Source organism: Xylona heveae (genome assembly GCF_001619985.1).
Source record: "Xylona heveae TC161 unplaced genomic scaffold L228scaffold_2, whole genome shotgun sequence".
NCBI classification, from domain to species: Eukaryota; Fungi; Ascomycota; class Xylonomycetes; order Xylonales; family Xylonaceae; genus Xylona; species Xylona heveae.
In genome coordinates this window covers 327,329-343,750 of record NW_017264194.1, presented here as the reverse complement: position 1 = coordinate 343,750, position 16,422 = coordinate 327,329, and the positions used below count along the sequence as shown (strand labels likewise).

Sequence of the window (16,422 nt, the reverse complement as noted above, 5' to 3'; positions counted from 1 at the left end):
GCGCTGGCTGATGTGCGACAAGCAAGGGGGCGAAAGCAGAGCAGAGCAAAGCAAAGCAGGCACCGACGGAACCTTCCACCACTCAAAAGAGCGCGCTCGCTCTCCACTATCAACAAAAGGAAGGTCGCATTAATGCACCAGATGATAATCAAGGTAGTACTCCTAACCGTGCTACATGGAATTATTGGTAGATGATCATGCCAGACGGAAAAGCAGCGGGCCGTTCAAAGGAGAATTCCGTCGATCGCAACGACCAGGTGAAACATGAAGCGAATCCAAAACACTGTAGATTGTATGAATACTCCGTAAAGTACCGTAATCATCATTATGATGTGTGGGTAGAAGTAAGTTACTCCGTAGATGGAGACTATTTTTTTTTGGTTGCGGCTTTTTCATTCGCGAACCGAAGAAAAAAAAAAAGGAGCTCAGAAGAGGCACCATCACTCGCCCCGACTGATGACGGAGGTACCTCCTTCTGCTTGGGTCGCACCCGCTCAGTGTATGAAATGCCTGATCGTTGATATCATGCGTTTCAAGTGAAACAACCGTGGTGCTCGCTATGACTGGCGCTATCAACCTCGCGCGGATAGGCGAGCAAAGAGCAAGAGTGGAAAAGGAACCGAAAACGTAGAGAAGGGGAAAAAATAATAATATAGGTAATACTATAGGTGTTGGTATGAGAAGAAAGAGCCCAAAGGGAGTCATAGTACTGCCGTACTGTAATCAAAATCTGTCTCATCGTGTGGAGTAATATTTTTGTTGAATGGGTGCGTTTCACTACGCAAAACTACCCAAGTGGTAGAACTCCAAACAGTAGGACCGGAGTTGAGCACCAAAAGAACCTTAGGTATCATATGCGCTGCTGGCTCTAAATCGGCAATTGTCCGCACCCGGGGCCATCCGGCTGATGGCACATGGCTTCAACGTGGCATTTTTGTTGCCAAGTCCAAAGTCACATTGGCACGGTTGCTCTGGCTGTCAGTGTTCCCTCCCTTTCGGCTTCCCTTCTTTGTGTTCCCTTGGTTGGATCCTTGGTTCCGGCCCTTTTAGTTTTGCGCGCTTTCTCACCCAAAATTTCCACACCCCACCTGTGGTCAAGCGATGATGTCGCGTTCAGGGTTAAAGACTTCATTTACATCCTTTTTGCTTCCTTTTCCTTTCTGCCTTGGCCCTCCCCGGGAACATTAGTCGAATTCGGGTTGCTCATCATTTATTTCGTTTCGTACCCTCGGCCCAACTAAAGCTCCACTCTTCATTTCCGCCACGTGATGACCACGTTGTTGTAGTCCCGAGAAGGTCCAGAGTCAGTGCTCCTGTATGGAAGTACTCATACTCCGATAGAGTACAGTGCCCTGAGTGCCGGGATCACAAACACTCGTCTCGGTTGATTTCCTATTTGCGTTGCCCTGTAACGTACATAATATTTACAGCCTTCATCCCGCGCCCTCGTCCTAGCTACAAGTAAGTAAGATGTGAGGAAGAAGGAAGCTGAAAAAAAAAAGGATCTAGGGTCCGGAGTCCCAAGGCAGAGTATTCCGTGTCGCAATGATCCCAGTCACGGGTACCTGCCAGCCATCAGGGAAGCATCAGGGAGTCATCAGCAAATAGTCAGCAATCGTCAGCAAGAAGCCAAGGATCATGACTTCGGCAGAATTGCCGAAGTCGTTCAAATCTCCATTGAAAGCCTCTCTCCCTCCCTTTAACTTACTAGGCACGGAGTACTGCTCCGCCCTCTCCAACTCCCCCCTGGCCCATGTCCACTTTTACATTCTGGGCATCTCCCTGTCAACTTGGAAGAAATACGGCCCTTGACGGAGAACAAATGTTGTTTCGGCCTGCCTAATGGCACGTCATCCGGGCCTAATCACGGACCAGTGCAGATCCCAAGTACAGAAGGTGCTTTTTACTGTGTACTGTAATCAAACTTCTAAAAATTCCAGAAATCTCGGACCGGAGTACTTCCGTAAAAGATTTGTTCTAGAAAAGGACTTGCACCCTGGGGAGTTTCACTTCTGTACGGTGGCACTGTTCACTGTGGACCTTAGAAATCTGTCGCTCTGCATCGCCCTGCCGCCGACGTCGACGGCGCCGTCCTGGCTCTTCGCCCAGGTTAGTCATCATACATGCGTAGTAGTAATATATATTGTCCTCCTGCGTACGAAGGTACTGTGTAATTCCCGTATGGAAAGGAACGTGTTTTCGATCTTGCTTCCCAGGGCCCCCCGTCCTGTCTGAAGCAAGGCTTTCCCAAGAGGGTTTACTTGCATTTTCCGTTTTTTTGAAAACGGAAAATGCAAGTAAACCCTTTTGGGATATAGCGCTGTCATGACTGTACCCCTCGTCCCTCCGTCCCCTTTTGTCCAGGTAATCAACACTACGAAGCGAGTTTTGCAACATCACCCTTGAAAAGAATGGTTCAGACATCCCGGGTTTGATTTGCTCTTATCTTCCAGTCCATTGAACAGAGATACCTCTATATATATTTGCCGATGAAACACATTCAGCCCGCGGAGAAAAGCATTCGCTGATCGCCATTACGCTCGAGTCTACGACCTTCTGCATAGGATCGAGATACTGTACCGAGCAAGGAAGTAACGTGCAGCTATCAGCGACTACTGTACATGAGATGTGACACGATCATCATTCAGACACTATCCCAACATTACGATCCGAAGAGGCAGAAATAGAGGCCAAGAGCCTGGGACTTGGCCTGTCGTCGAAACTCCCATACAGCTTACGCTGACTTGCTTACAATTTTCACACCGAATTATTGAAATCAATTTGCTACATTCGTAAAGTTGAATCTTGTCGCGGTTCCGGAAAAAAAGATTTGTTCCCATTGCTTGCTTCAATATCCTAATACTCCAAACGAAAACCGATATCCCAAAAGTCCGCCACCCAAAAAAGAACCTGTCGAAAATTTAAGAGACCCTCCCCATTTAGGCAAAGTGACCAGCTGAAATATTTTTCTGCTTGGTAGGGAAACCACCCCCTGCTGCTTTTCCTTTTTCTTTTCTTTTTCTTTTCCCACCGCCCTGTGTTGTGTAGATGTAGAGCGGGCTGCAGACAGGAGGTGGAAACCTGGTCCAAGGGTCTGAAAGAGCCAAAGGTATTGACCGCTATTGCACTTGGTTTATCTCCGCCGCTGTCTCGCCCAATCGTCTCCCAAAAAAATATAAAGTATCCTCCGCTGTGCTGTAGTTGCGTTCTAGTGCGCCCTCCATCAAGTTCGCTGTATGCTGTATGCCGTGCTGTGTGCTGAGCTCCAAGTCCTGGCGACTCGCCACGTATCCTGTTCCAAATGCCCATACTCCGTCCCTAGTTCCATTTTCCAACGCCTCGCATACTGATGCGATATAGGATTTACCCTTGTCGATTCCAAGGTGTCGGATTCTCCTGCGTAACCGGTACGCGTCTTCCGCGGCGATAGTACTGCTGATTGCCATTGGCGTCTCTAAAGCGGCAATTTATCCACGTTCGGCGGGATTGTCGATTAAATTTGGCTATTTGCCTACTGTTAGCTTTGTGTGGCGTTTGGAAGAGAAAACCTGAAAAAACATACTCTTCCTGGTCCGCCTTAGCGTCAACACAGCTTCATATGTCGTCTCCACGATTGCATGGTCCGTTACTTCCGTTGTCGTCTCTGGTTGGGCCTCGTATATCCGCTCGTCCACATGCACGGCCGATTCCCGGCCCCAGTGATGCTCCGGGTAGAAGTCAATGGCAGCGTTGAGAAGGGCGATTTCTTCCGGCCGGAGGAGGTGGGGTTGTGCGTGTTCGTGCACGCTTTCTGCGTAGTCGAAAATTGGTTCGAATGCTACCGGGGCCGGCGAGGCAAAAGTCGGCTGCGGCGCCTCGAAAATTGGGCTTTCTGGAGCAGACTCTGGCTCTTGTTTTACGTCTTCGGGACGAAGCCATGGTGATGATGGCGCAGGAGACAATGGAAAACCGAAGAGGGAATCCACGTCCGTGTCGATGTTGGTGTCGGTGTTGAAGACGTCTTCTTCGCCTTCGCGCTTGATGCTGCTATTCATCTGCTCCAGAGAAGCCATATAACACTGATAAGCCAGTTCTCGAGTGCGCCTCGATACCTCGTCTTCGGTCCTGATTTCAGAACCGAAGCCAGGTGAAGAGATTCCCCTAGAGGACGAGGGACTGATGAGGGGAGATGGGAGCGCGAGGAGAGGAATATCATCCTCGGGCTCAAGTTCTGCTTGGAGTGAGAGACCTAATTAGAGAGCATGCTCCGGGTTTGTTGAGGAAAATCTGCGGAAAAAACAGAGAGTGCAGAAAGACCAGATGAAGTTAAGGACTTGAATATGGAGAAATAAAGAAAAAAGGAGAGGGAAATAAAATCAAAAATCAAAAAGACAAGTGCACAAATTCATGATTTAACACAAAAGACCACAAAACCGCATTAGCGGAGCAGAGCATGTGAAGTTTTTTTACCCAAAAAAAAGTAAGGCAGATTTTGACAACGACAGCAAAACGAAAGCAGGACATACTAATGCGCATCGAATCTGCGTTTTCTTCCTTGATATTTGCGAATTCGTTTGCTGCCGGGTTCATAAAGTCGAATTCACTCGCCATCGGCTTCAAAGACGTTGTTATCTCTCTGTAAAATTAAAGCGATGAAATGGTGAGGGTATGAGATGTTAGCGTTCCTATAGGTAGGAGCTGTGAGTCGTGACAGCTTAGCTGGATAACTGTTCAGGATCTCTGTTGTTCGAAATAAGGCCGAAATTTATGACTATGTGTGTGGGTGGGCGAAATTGGGGAGGAAAAAGAAAAGAAAGTCCTTGGAGTCCTTGGGACGGGGGGCATCGCTTTATACCCGTTTTCCTGGGCCTTCTGGAGGGAATCATTCTCTGCGAGGCGTAGTGAAAGTGACATTTTTTTAAGCCAGAGAAGGAAAGAAGACAGATATTTCGTGAGCGTGACCTGATGAGACGGTACGGGAGAAGAAAAGTGTTGAAAACTACATCGAATTGGTCAGGACTTGGCTATAAAAGGAGGAAAAAGAAAGATTCGGACCGAGTTGGAATTGGGCGTTGTCGAACACTGTTCAAAAATTGAATAGTTATATATGGATGTAACATTGTAATGTTATGATATTATGCCAGAGTTGGATGGTGTTTCGCGTAAGCTTGCGCGCAATCTTCGCAAGGACTGCAAGAAAGTGTGAGATTGGAGCAGGCTGAAAGTTCGTTAGCTTATATATTCGAGGTGGAAAAAAATATTTGTCCATTTGAGGGAAAGTTCTAGGTTCTTTTCAAGATCCTGATATGTTATAGTAGAGGAGGGGAGACTGGTCATTGGACACACCGTTCGAATCACCTGAAATGGGGCCGGCATTAAGACAATCGAAAAGTTTTCTTGTTATGCCTATTCAAGATTTGGTAGCAAGTAGGTTTCATTTTGGTCAAGTCTGTGCGGACATTGTGCAATTAGTCCAGTCGTCCAGATTATCTGGAGACCTTGGTGGTGGTAATTATTCCATTTCTGAAGCAGTGAAAAGCTTTGAGTTCGAAGCCAAATAAATGGCTATTTATCTCCTGTGAATGCACTGGTGATTTTTTCGGAATAACGCGCTGTGACAAGGCCTTCAATTAGCAACATGAATCAAAACGAGTACTAGTATTCATGGAGAAAACTGATTAGTTTGACTTGAGGGAATTTCGATGCTATCAGAAATTGATTAGTGACGCTGAGAGCGATCACTTATTCGATGAAAACTGATTAGCGCACCGCGGACGAGGCCCGTATAACCGCGATAGCCCAATATATCCGCGTCTCGGAGCCAACATCACAAAGCATCGCATAGATGACAAAGCTATATTAATATATCACTTTGGCAATTGCATGAAGCGACTTCTGTGCTGACCATAGGAAATGGACGACCAGATTGCTGTATCATGCCGCGGATTTGCATTTACAGTTACCATACGAATATTTTCTACAGACCTCGCAGAAACCCCTATGAGGTCGTTGATACATCCCGTCTAGGCCTAGTGTGGCCCTGTGCTGAAGCTCAGAGAGACCCTCGGCTCTAAACCCAATCAGTTACGGTACTCTTTTGCTATTGTTTACGACAAATTTCGGACTCAACCAAGTCGAGTCTGTCCTGTTACACTTAAAATCGGGTCTTTACTTCAATTTTATTTTCATGGCTACCTGCAGCTCGTTGCCAGCCTCACCGAAGTATTTCCAAGAGAGCCTTCGCAAAGACATATCATCATCAGCTTATGGAATAGGTAGAAAACTTAATCGATTTTATACGTCATCAGAAGTACTACAGCATCCTGTCGCCCCGCTTCTCCTCAGCTGTAGACTCTTCAACTATAGTCACTGATGCATAAAACGACAAATGCTACGCACTCTTCGATACTCTAATTTCAAGCATCCACACTACAAGAGAGATATTTGTCAGATATAAAGTATTACTATAGTGCTGATTGAACTCACCCATTATACTGCGCTTCAATCATGACATCTCCATTATTGTTGAAAATGGGATTCTTGTAGAAAAATGTGCCGCCTCCAGGCACGACAAATCGAGCCGTGCTTGACAGGGCCGTTTGAAGCTCCCTGGCGGCTTCCCATAGAGGAGCTACAGTAATTGCACTTTGCATTCTCTCTTTGAGGTGCTCGCCATAAGGCGGATATATATTAGAGAATGGCCAATCGTCAAAGTATGGAGATATCTCGAAGAGATCATTTGGATCATCAGGAAGGTTCAAAGAAATCTCAAGCCCCCCTTCTTTGACGGAGTTGAGGGTAATGTTGATGGCCCATGTCGCTGTAGCGCTGGCTCTATGCGAGATCCGTGTTAGCATCCGACAAGACCAAGAATGACAAATGGATTTGTGACTTACTCGCATCCCTGGTTCCCACCAAAAAGGTATATGGGATAGTACTGGTTCTTGAAATGGATCTTTGCTTCTCCACTCAGTACCATTTGATTTGTGCCCGGCTTCAGCTCAAGTGCATGGTTGTTTTCGACTGTTGACAATCAGACAGCAGTTTTCGAAAAAGGCAGGCTTCAGAGGTACATACCCCAATATTGCAGCTTCACTTCCCTTGGGTCGTCCAACGTGTAGTCGTGTTGTTTCCATTCCCACTTCGTTCTGTTGTCGACGACCGGGTTGAAGGTGAAAAAGTCGGAATTACCATCCTTATCTGAGCCAGGTCCCAGTTTGAGATTTTTCTCTGGTGATGGATATTCCGTGTCCGCATGTACGTTGCGGTCTCCGGCGATCCAAGCATAAATAGATGAGTTTAACGAGTTTAGGAGAAAGGATGGAGCTGTCCGCAACAGATAGCTATCGAAGAAAACCTCGCGACTAATGCAAATGGTTCCATCCATGTCGGGTGTAACAAAGTTACCAGAATAGGTGAGCTGTTGCTCAGGGGGAAAGCTTTGGTGCTGCGTCATTTCCAGATACAAAAGGACGTTGTTGTCACCCTTGGCACCCACGCCGTCTGTTGGAGTAGTCTGGCCTTGGGCAAGATACTCATAATTCTGGAACTTGACCGACGTCGGAGGAAATGTAGGAGCTTCTTCGTTGACGGAATTGGGATCGTTCACTTTGGCAGAGTATCCAATTGTCGTTTTTCGGGGCTCTTCATTGACAGCATCCGTAATATCTTTGCCCCACTTGAGCATAATTGCCAGAAAAGAGATCATACCGCTCTCAGAGAATTCGTAGCCACAAAAGTCGCTAGCAGCTTGACTATGAAAAGTTAGTAGGCCCATTCGAGATCGGAACAGAAAATCATTACTTGAAGGAGGATATAGTATGTGCTATGTGAGCGATCAGCCTGTTGTGTTCCAAGTATTATGAAGAACAAACTTACTATTGAAGTCAAGGTAGAGACGAAGAATGGAATAATCTCCCGGTTGGTTGATAACAGATCTAATCTCCTTATGTTCCTCGGTGCCTTCATCCACATTGATCGCCCCCATTGAGACCCCGAAGGCAAACACCCAGCCCGTCATGTCGATATCGTCGGTGAAGTCACTAATATAGGTGTTATTTTTTTTTAAATAACATAGAACGTATGCATGTATGCACATACTCTAGATCATCGTCCCAAACTGAAACCGTTCCTGATTTGAATCTGCAGTAGTAGTCCACCATGCCTCGATTGCCATCAGTTATGTGCAAAGCAACCTGCCCAGAATTTAATTGTGCGTTCATGTTTCCATCGTGCGCCCTAATGTTTATCTCTCCAAATTCAGGGTAGATCTTGAGAAGAGCTTCAAGATTGTTATTGATCGCCCTCTGAGAGACCGCTACCGCTTCAGAAAATCCCTTGAGGTTTACCTGCAACCGCTTGTCCGTTTCGCTCGACATGGCTGAGAGATGAAATTTGAAGAATCACAAGCTGGAAAGAGAAATTTGAGTCATTCCAGAGAATCTATTAGGCTGATTTTATACTTGACAAAGCGGGGTGTATCCTCTCAATGCTTGATCAAGGTCGATCAATCTCGGGGTCATTGCATCATTTCGCTACGTCAGTAAACAGTTTCAGTTGAAGAAGGCAGGGTGAAGCCCCAACGAGCTGGATCTGCCGTGCTGTCAAATGCACGAAGAGCTGAACACAGCTGAGCAACTTGCATATTCAATTTGTCACTATGCCATCTGATATCCCTGCGAGACCTACATCGCAGCTCAATTGGAGGGAGGATGGGAGAGTTGAGTGGAGAAGACTCCGACTGCCAAGGGCTCGGCAAATGAAAAACAAGGGTTCGCTTGCCATTTTAGTGGCCGCACGGGAACTAAAATTCGCCAGATCTCTCGATCGTTCGCCCACGAGAGATTTGCCAACATCACAAACGATCATCTTAACCCTTTCTGGCACGCCTCGTGGGACTGTCTGCTGAAAGAGGCGGCTGCATCGCTCAGCACTGACATGGTCAACAGAGTCTTGTTATTTTGTTTTCCTGTCTGCCGTGGGGGTTTGACCCTGGACTATTGGTTCTTGACATGATTCAACCCCTCCATCCTGCGCGTGGTCCGAAGAACAAATGCATAAAATCCTGATGGCAGAGGTTTTGTTAGTATTTGTTGAACCATCTACGATCGGCATTGATCTGATCGTAGGACAGCAAAGAGGGGTTATCCACTCAAGATGACGACAGATGCGGAGTCAATGGAAGGATGAAGGCGTTCTCGTGCAGAAATATGACGAAAGACCTCGTAAAGTCTGAACCAAGGGATCCTTGTCACAAAAGATGAGAGCAGCTGAGTGGCATCTGATGAAGGGGTTGTGTCCGTCTCGAGGTGCATATATAGCGAGATACGAAGCTCAGTTACCGGCACAAGAAGCTCCTCTATTGATCAATTTGCTTTGGACGTTTAAAAAAATGTATTCAGTCACCCATGATTCGGAGCTGATGGTGCAGCAGGTTGCTGCTGTTGCCGTCCCAAATTCCTCTTTCTTTTCGACAGTGAGCGATGAGAACGGTCATCCAATGGTCTTCTCCATTGGCAATGATAAGAAGTTTTACATTTTCAAAGAAGCAACTGAGGGTCACTACCTGCTTTCTGACTTTGGATTGTTGCTCGGATTTAACGAGAACTACATTGCCCATGCCCTAAGTGTATCGCAGGATGCTAGCCTGAATCTTTTTGTTATCCTTGCCATTGAGGACTCAAATGCGTCCTCTTCAGATGATCGGAAACCAAGCCTTCCCTACGTTCTAAAACCCTTCAGCCCAGCAAATTATGATCTCCTGGATCCCGCGAACTCGGATTTGCGCCAGCTGATTCTACCACAGAAAGGCGACGATTCTGGCTTGCGAATCTCCACAATTTTTACAGTATGTCTCCAAGTTCTGGCTATCCTGCTCAACACACCGTACTGAACTAGAACTGATATCTGTAAAATGTACAGATTGGATCGACTGGAGGCGACTCCTATCCGCCAGTCTTAGTAGCCTACCAACCTCTAGAATATATCAACAAAAAGGAAGACCTGTCAAGGGTCTCCGTGAGCAGTGATTTATCCAGCTGGACTCTTACGTATGACGTTGATCTTCCCGAAGACGCGTCCAAAATCCTGGCTTTGCAGCCACTCGTCGTTCCGTATGGAGACGAACCAATGACTGGGCTGGCAGCTCTCTATATATTGCAAGGTAAGCACACCAATAGAAATGCATCCTTGCTACCATGGAACTCCATACTAAACTTCTCTTCCGGCTATAGACGCTCCACAGTTAATCTTTATGTCCAATGATGGCAAATATCAGGTCGCACTTCAGTGCCCCGAAGGTACAGTTCAGGACAATATCTAAGGAGTTACATGGAATCGCTTGAGCTGAAAAGTACCATAACAGATGCTCGAAGTCTTGCCGCGGTTACAAATGCTGAAAACTTTAGTGACCTTCTCGTTGGCGGTGTCGGATTGCGTCATTTTAAGGCAATTGAATGTCTTCGAAAGAATTCTGCCGGTACCGAGATCAGTGCAGAAGGGGTGTTCGCCTCTATCCAGGAGTTATATGTTGCTCAATCGTCTTCTGGTGTCACTGTTTGGGCGGCAGACATCCGGCAGAGCGTGGGCTATCTGACCGCCAGCACGGATTTTATGGACGTCGGGTCTCCCATGCCAGTGATACCTAGGCAGCAAGGAGGGATGTTTTCCGTATTCAAGTCTGCCACGGACGGTTACGAGCAACTTCTTGTTTCCGACAATGCTGGTGCCCTTTCATTGATCCGGCATGATCCTGTCTTGGGACTCTGGAAAGCCATACCATTCTACACTCCGGCTCTGGAAAAAGTCTTTGACATTCGGTGTTACACTACTCAGATTACAGTTTTCAATGCAGAAGGGAAGCCTCAAATCGACTCACAGGTTCTTCTCAAGAGTTCGGGATATGTTGATATCCTCGTAAATGGCCTGTCTGTTCAGGCAAATCCATCTGGGGTTCCATTATTCACTGATCAGGACGGATTATTGACGCTCGTTGTTCCAACTGATGGTATATCTAGTAACTCCTTTACTATTGCCACGAAGGATGATGCAAGCGACGCGGAAGGCGCACTTCCTATTGATCCAACGGCAAAGGTTTATGATGCTTTGTCGAAGATCCAGACCGGGGACGATCTCAAAAACGCCAAAACGCAGTTGGGTCAGCCGCTGCTCCAAAAGGAGCTGAGCGACAATGACATTGATCAGGCAGCGAAAGCTATTGGCGTTGCGATCAGCGCCCGAGACTCTCTACTGGTGAAGAATGGTCTGATCAAGAAGTCAAAAGCAGCTGCTCTTCACAACAACGTTCGTTTCGGACATAACCTGGAAAAGCTGGAGGGAAGCCCGAGGGGAATCTGGGATCTGCCCTCTGTAAGTAAACATACCTGTTTATCACTCCTTTGTTCATTTAGTAATGATTCTTGCATAGAGTGCTTGGCATTGGTTCTGTGGCCTCCTTGATGATATTTGGTCATGGGCTATAGAGTTTGCAGACGGCGCCTATTCTTTCTTAGCGCGGATTGGAGACGTAGTATACCGCTGGACCTTGAACACGCTGGAGATGATCGGCAATGCCCTAACATGGGTTTTTGAGAAAATCCTCGAGATAGTAGAAACAATCATTGAGTGGATCGGGTTCATTTTCGACTGGAAAGACATACAAGCGACCCATCGGTCAATCGTCTCTCTGACCAATGGTGCCCTCGATACGTGGGCAGAGAAGGCCAACCTCGCATCTGATGCGATTGAGGCGTACTTTGACGGGCTCGCGGACGTTCTTCAGAATGTAAACAGCAATTCCCTTCCGGAAAAGCTGGGTTCTGCGCCAGCCGATAATGAGGTGGTAGAGGCGAGCCGGTCAGAGAATGCGGCTATGGATTCAACCAAAGTGAAGTGGTCCCAATATCAGTGTACGCATGGCGGTGCGTTCAAAGGCGCCGTCATACATGACACACGCAGTGCGAAGGCCGGGGGCACGCCATTCGAAGAGTTCTGGTCAGATGTCCTCTCTCCTCTCATCGGCACATTCGAGGATGTGTCCTCTGACATTGGGATGTCCATCTTTGAGATATTTAATCCGGCAGATTCAATCTCGCCAAAACAAGCGCTTTCAAAGCTCGGAACAAACGTACTACTCGATCTTCTCGATGGGATCAAGAAGATTGGTAGTGGTCTTGCCAAGCTGGGATCTTCACTCCTGGAAGACTTCAAATCGGCATTGAACTACAAGATCACCATTCCAATTTTTTCCACTTTATACAAGAAATTTATTTCGGGAGGATCGGACCTCACAGTTTTAGATGGTCTGGCTCTGATCCTGGCCATTCCAGTCACTATCGCAACAAAGCTCATCACTGGTGAGAAGCCGCCGGACATGACAATCATTGACTATTCCGACTTGGTCTACGGCGTCGTTTCCAAGGACGTAACGATGCAGTTTAATCGATTCGCCAATGTCACCACACTATCTTGTCGACCAATCATTTCTGCCATTGAGCTGGTTGAGTCCGTTTTCGGGCTTCATTTCCGGTTCGAGACCGGCACGGCCAAGCAATTGGCCAGGCTTCCTCGCCAGCATCCTCAGGGGCGTCAGCTGAAAGGCGCTGCAGATCTTGCAAAGAAATATTGGCAGGACATGTTCGCCGTTGTGGCAACATTATCGACCATTCCACGCAACCCAGATCTGCCGGCTTATGGTGTACGATGGGGAAGCTGGGCGGTGTCGGCGCTCAATCGAGCAACGTCCATGGCTATTCGCCGAGTCGATTCGGCCAGTTCGGTGGTGCTAAAGAGATGGCTAGGTGTCCAAAAGGTGGTGCTAGGGGCGGTTAATTACGGCCTTATCATTTCCATCAAGGTCGAAGAATTTGAGAACGTATTTCCCGATAAAGTTGAAGCCTTGATTGTACTGGATTGCGTATCCGGCACATTTGATCTTGTCGGTTGTACGTGCGATGGGGCCGCGCAATTTGATCCCGGTAAGGAAAAAAGCTTCCAATAATGGGTTGTTCCGATGCTGATGACAATTAGATCCAGATACTGCTGCAGCGCTTGGTCTTGCCTCAACTGTAACGACAGTCTTCTCTGTTGTTGTGAGTGGATCAACATACGTAACTCGAGCCGCGGAAGGGCAGTACAACGATATGATTCCTTTCATATGAGTCGAGTTTATGCAATCAACGTTTCCAATTTTTATAATATTTTCGGTTCTTTCCGTCAAGAGATTAGGTGACGGTTCGATGTCTCAGTCGATGTCGCAAATTAAGCACCGGAGAGCTCATAAGCGCCAAGCCCTATGTTCAAAATTATGTTAAAACTGCCAATGAATCTATCCCTAACTTGTATGATTGGTTGGTTGCAATGAGATCTCAATTCGCGCAATTAATTATCCTCTAAATCTCTAAAAAGAATCCATTTCCATTGTTTAGTAGCTTCATTTGTGTCTGTGGTTGGAGTTCATTGTATTGTGTACGAAGGGTAGAGGCGTAGTTCTGTGACTTGTGGCTTCGATGGTTTAGCCCAGCCATGCCAGACCCTATCTTATCTTCCAATATCCGCGCCACACGCCGTCATAGCCTGGGACCCTCTTGTGTCGTGCTGCAACTTTCTACCATAAGAAGCGTCATCCCGCATATACTCTGGATCCTCATTATTAACCCAAACCCCGAACCTTCACCTCTTTTCTCCTTGCAATCCATATCTACTTGCTCCACGATCACATCTCTCAATTGTTTATAAACTCGTTTAGATTCTCAAACCCTCTCCCGTTCGCCTCTCCCTGCCTTTTCCCTCTATTCCTACCGCACCCTGGGGCATTTATAATCCCCAAACGCTAAAGCCACCGAAAATTCAGCCTCACTTGGGACTTTTTCCTTTCAAACTATACCGGGCACTGTACCTCCCGTTGCTCGTTGCTCTATTTGCGCTTCTCTTCTGCGCCAAATCCCCGGGCACCTCCACAACCACAACCACAACCGGTCTCACGATGCCCAAGAAATCCTCATCCGCATTCACGCCGACGTCCACGGCGATTGAACCCACCGATGACACTCCACTGACATTTACCGACGGGCTACCGCTCCCGAAGATGCTCGTATTCGACCTCGACTATACGCTGTGGCCCTTCTGGGTAGACACGCACGTCACGCCGCCGCTGAAGGCCAAGGACGGCAACTCCAAAACTGTCGATCGCTGGGGCGAGTCGTATACCTTTTACAAGGAAGTGCCGCAGATACTACAGGATACGCGTGCAAAAGGGATTCTAGTCGGTGTAGCGAGTCGCACAGGCGCGCCGGATCTGGCGCGGGATATGCTCAAAATGATTCACTTCCAGCCTGCGGGGAGGCGCGCTTTGGACTTTTTTGACTATTTGCAGATTTATCCTGGTGAGTTTCTGTATTTTTTTTTTTTTTTTGCCCACGCGCTCGTCGGACCATAAGATGGGGGTCATTCAATTAATTTACGATATAATGGAATAATGCTGACCTTTAGTAATACCGCAGGCTCGAAAACGACACATTTTGCTAAACTCAAAAAAGATACCGGACTAGACTACGAAGATATGCTCTTTTTCGACGACGAGCCGCGCAATCTAAACGTCGAAGATCTCGGCGTCGTCATGTATCTTGTCGAAGACGGCGTCACGAGGAACGCAATTGACAATGGAGTGCGCGATTGGAGACGCCGCAATGGTCGCACGGAGAGGGAGACGTAGATTGCATAGATTACTTTTCGAGAGTCGATATAGATTTGTCGATTTGTAGATGTGCACGATGGCATGGCTGCATGATGTCATATCACGAAGAAGATAGACTATTTTGTCGCACGGCAAGTATGCATGACACGACATTTAGAATTAGGCGCTGGTCGCGTTGTTCATGTTCATATCCAATTGAAATTTCATACTGATGCACAAATGTGTAATTTCATTGCATAATATGCGGTCAGAATCCTGCGGAAATTCATGGTGCGCTCCAACATAAATATTTTTGTTGTCCGATTTATTTTCTCTCGCCGACAAAAATTAAATATTCCACTGTAATTCTCTCACATGCACAAAAAATTCATAAACATAGACTACGAGTTATTGGCAGATAATTGCGCCAGTTATTTCCCTACAAGTCGCAAAATTTTATAATTTTTCTTTAATGCCGATGTTGGTGGTCCCGAAAAAAATACCGGGACGGGACAAAAAAAAAGAACCTTGGAAGGTGAAATTCCCTCGGGCGTGAGTCGAACACGCGACCACCCGGTAAGCAGGTGTCATTGGATACTTGAGTTTTCTCAAGTCCAAGAGACAGGCGATTACAGCCGGGGGCCATAACCAACTAGACCACCAAGGGTTGTTGAAAACGTCGCTGTCTATTGCATATATGAATGCGGCAAATTTGCTTGTTGCTCGTGATCGCGACGCACATGCGCACATGCCGCTGCGCCGGAACTGCCTCCGCCAGGGCCGCCAACATCCCAACAACCAACTGGCTCGGACCCTCGCGAAACCTTGCGAAACCCTGCTCGCACATGGCAGAGAGGACAAGTACTGGTGCGTGCTGCGAGGTGCGCTAGGGGGTACAACGGGCGCTGCCGTGGCTGTGATTTACAATGCCGCGGGCAGTATCGACGTACTCGTGGAAACAGCAAGGTGTCTTGCGGTCCTCGTGGGAATTTTTTTTCTTTTGGGTTCGTAGTATTTTTTTGAGATTGGCCTGGCTTGCAATTTCAAAAGATAGGTGTAAATTGTATGTAGTCGACTAATTGAATATGAAACGGAACAATAGAGCATTCAAGCAAGATTCAGGTCTAGACATGAATAAACAAAACTATATGTTGATGCGCCATCGTCTTGATTCAAATGGAGATGATTGTGGGCTGATATTCGGGTCTTTACAATTGCTGTTGTCTTTTGGGACTTGGGTGGCTCACTGTAACGGCTCGATATTTCCAGAAGCTGGGCAAGGACATTGACACTGAAAGACCGCGTAAAGGAGAAAAGATCTCGAATGTTCACGTAGGACAGCGAAAGTCATAATTGAGTTGAGCGATATGGGTGTCACAAAAGAAAATTAACTTATTTATTCTACAGCCGCAGCTACTGATAATAGCATAAGCAAAGTATGCAACGTGATATGACTAAGAAGGTCGAAGGGACAAAAAAGAAAGAAATTTTAGGTTTACGCATCCGTCATAATCTTTAAGCAAAAGGATCGCTAGAATAGTTCAAGAATCTTTGGATGATCCAGGAAATTCTAAAACATCAAGCAGGAACCCCAAGTTAAGCTCCGGCTCCGCCACCTCTAGGCCTTTTACCACCACCGGTATGCCCACCATCTGCAGCGACTTCTGAGCCATCTTCTCTGGGTCGCTTATTTCCACCAGGCACAAACTGCTTCGCTGAGGCATTCAGATTTCCGCCCCGACCAGCGCCTGGGCTGCCTCCACCTTGGAGCT

At 47.1% G+C, this 16,422-nt stretch overlaps 4 protein-coding genes and 1 non-coding gene across 5 annotated transcripts; 2 read left to right on the top strand and 3 right to left on the bottom strand.

The window, feature by feature from the left end:
* Positions 1-3,101: 3,101 nt before the first annotated feature.
* L228DRAFT_58533 (hypothetical protein) lies at positions 3,102-5,053 on the bottom strand. The gene is made up of 4 exons (XM_018336731.1): positions 5,035-5,053; positions 4,506-4,978; positions 3,563-4,210; positions 3,102-3,503 (listed from the first exon to the last, which is right to left on the bottom strand). The coding sequence occupies exons 2-4, from the start codon at positions 4,588-4,590 to the stop codon at positions 3,364-3,366; spliced, it is 873 nt and encodes a 290-aa protein (XP_018190479.1). The 5' UTR covers positions 4,591-4,978; positions 5,035-5,053; the 3' UTR covers positions 3,102-3,363.
* Positions 5,054-6,140: 1,087 nt separating this feature from the next.
* Positions 6,141-8,665, bottom strand: L228DRAFT_280214 (hypothetical protein). The gene is made up of 7 exons (XM_018335765.1): positions 8,080-8,665; positions 7,858-8,021; positions 7,783-7,804; positions 7,057-7,733; positions 6,876-7,002; positions 6,466-6,813; positions 6,141-6,408 (listed from the first exon to the last, which is right to left on the bottom strand). The coding sequence occupies exons 1-7, from the start codon at positions 8,355-8,357 to the stop codon at positions 6,396-6,398; spliced, it is 1,629 nt and encodes a 542-aa protein (XP_018190478.1). The 5' UTR covers positions 8,358-8,665; the 3' UTR covers positions 6,141-6,395.
* A 148-nt stretch (positions 8,666-8,813) lies between these two features.
* On the top strand, positions 8,814-13,355 carry L228DRAFT_58472 (hypothetical protein). Its single transcript, XM_018336730.1, has 6 exons — positions 8,814-9,826; positions 9,901-10,141; positions 10,212-10,277; positions 10,343-11,346; positions 11,405-12,953; positions 13,006-13,355. The coding sequence occupies exons 1-6, from the start codon at positions 9,239-9,241 to the stop codon at positions 13,134-13,136; spliced, it is 3,579 nt and encodes a 1,192-aa protein (XP_018190477.1). The 5' UTR covers positions 8,814-9,238; the 3' UTR covers positions 13,137-13,355.
* Positions 13,356-13,578: 223 nt separating this feature from the next.
* Positions 13,579-14,864, top strand: L228DRAFT_258422 (magnesium-dependent phosphatase-1). Its single transcript, XM_018334083.1, has 2 exons — positions 13,579-14,360; positions 14,478-14,864. The coding sequence occupies exons 1-2, from the start codon at positions 13,961-13,963 to the stop codon at positions 14,687-14,689; spliced, it is 612 nt and encodes a 203-aa protein (XP_018190476.1). The 5' UTR covers positions 13,579-13,960; the 3' UTR covers positions 14,690-14,864.
* A 328-nt stretch (positions 14,865-15,192) lies between these two features.
* L228DRAFT_t24 lies at positions 15,193-15,317 on the bottom strand. Its single transcript has one exon. It is a non-coding gene; the product is annotated as a tRNA-Tyr (tRNA).
* Positions 15,318-16,422: the final 1,105 nt, after the last annotated feature.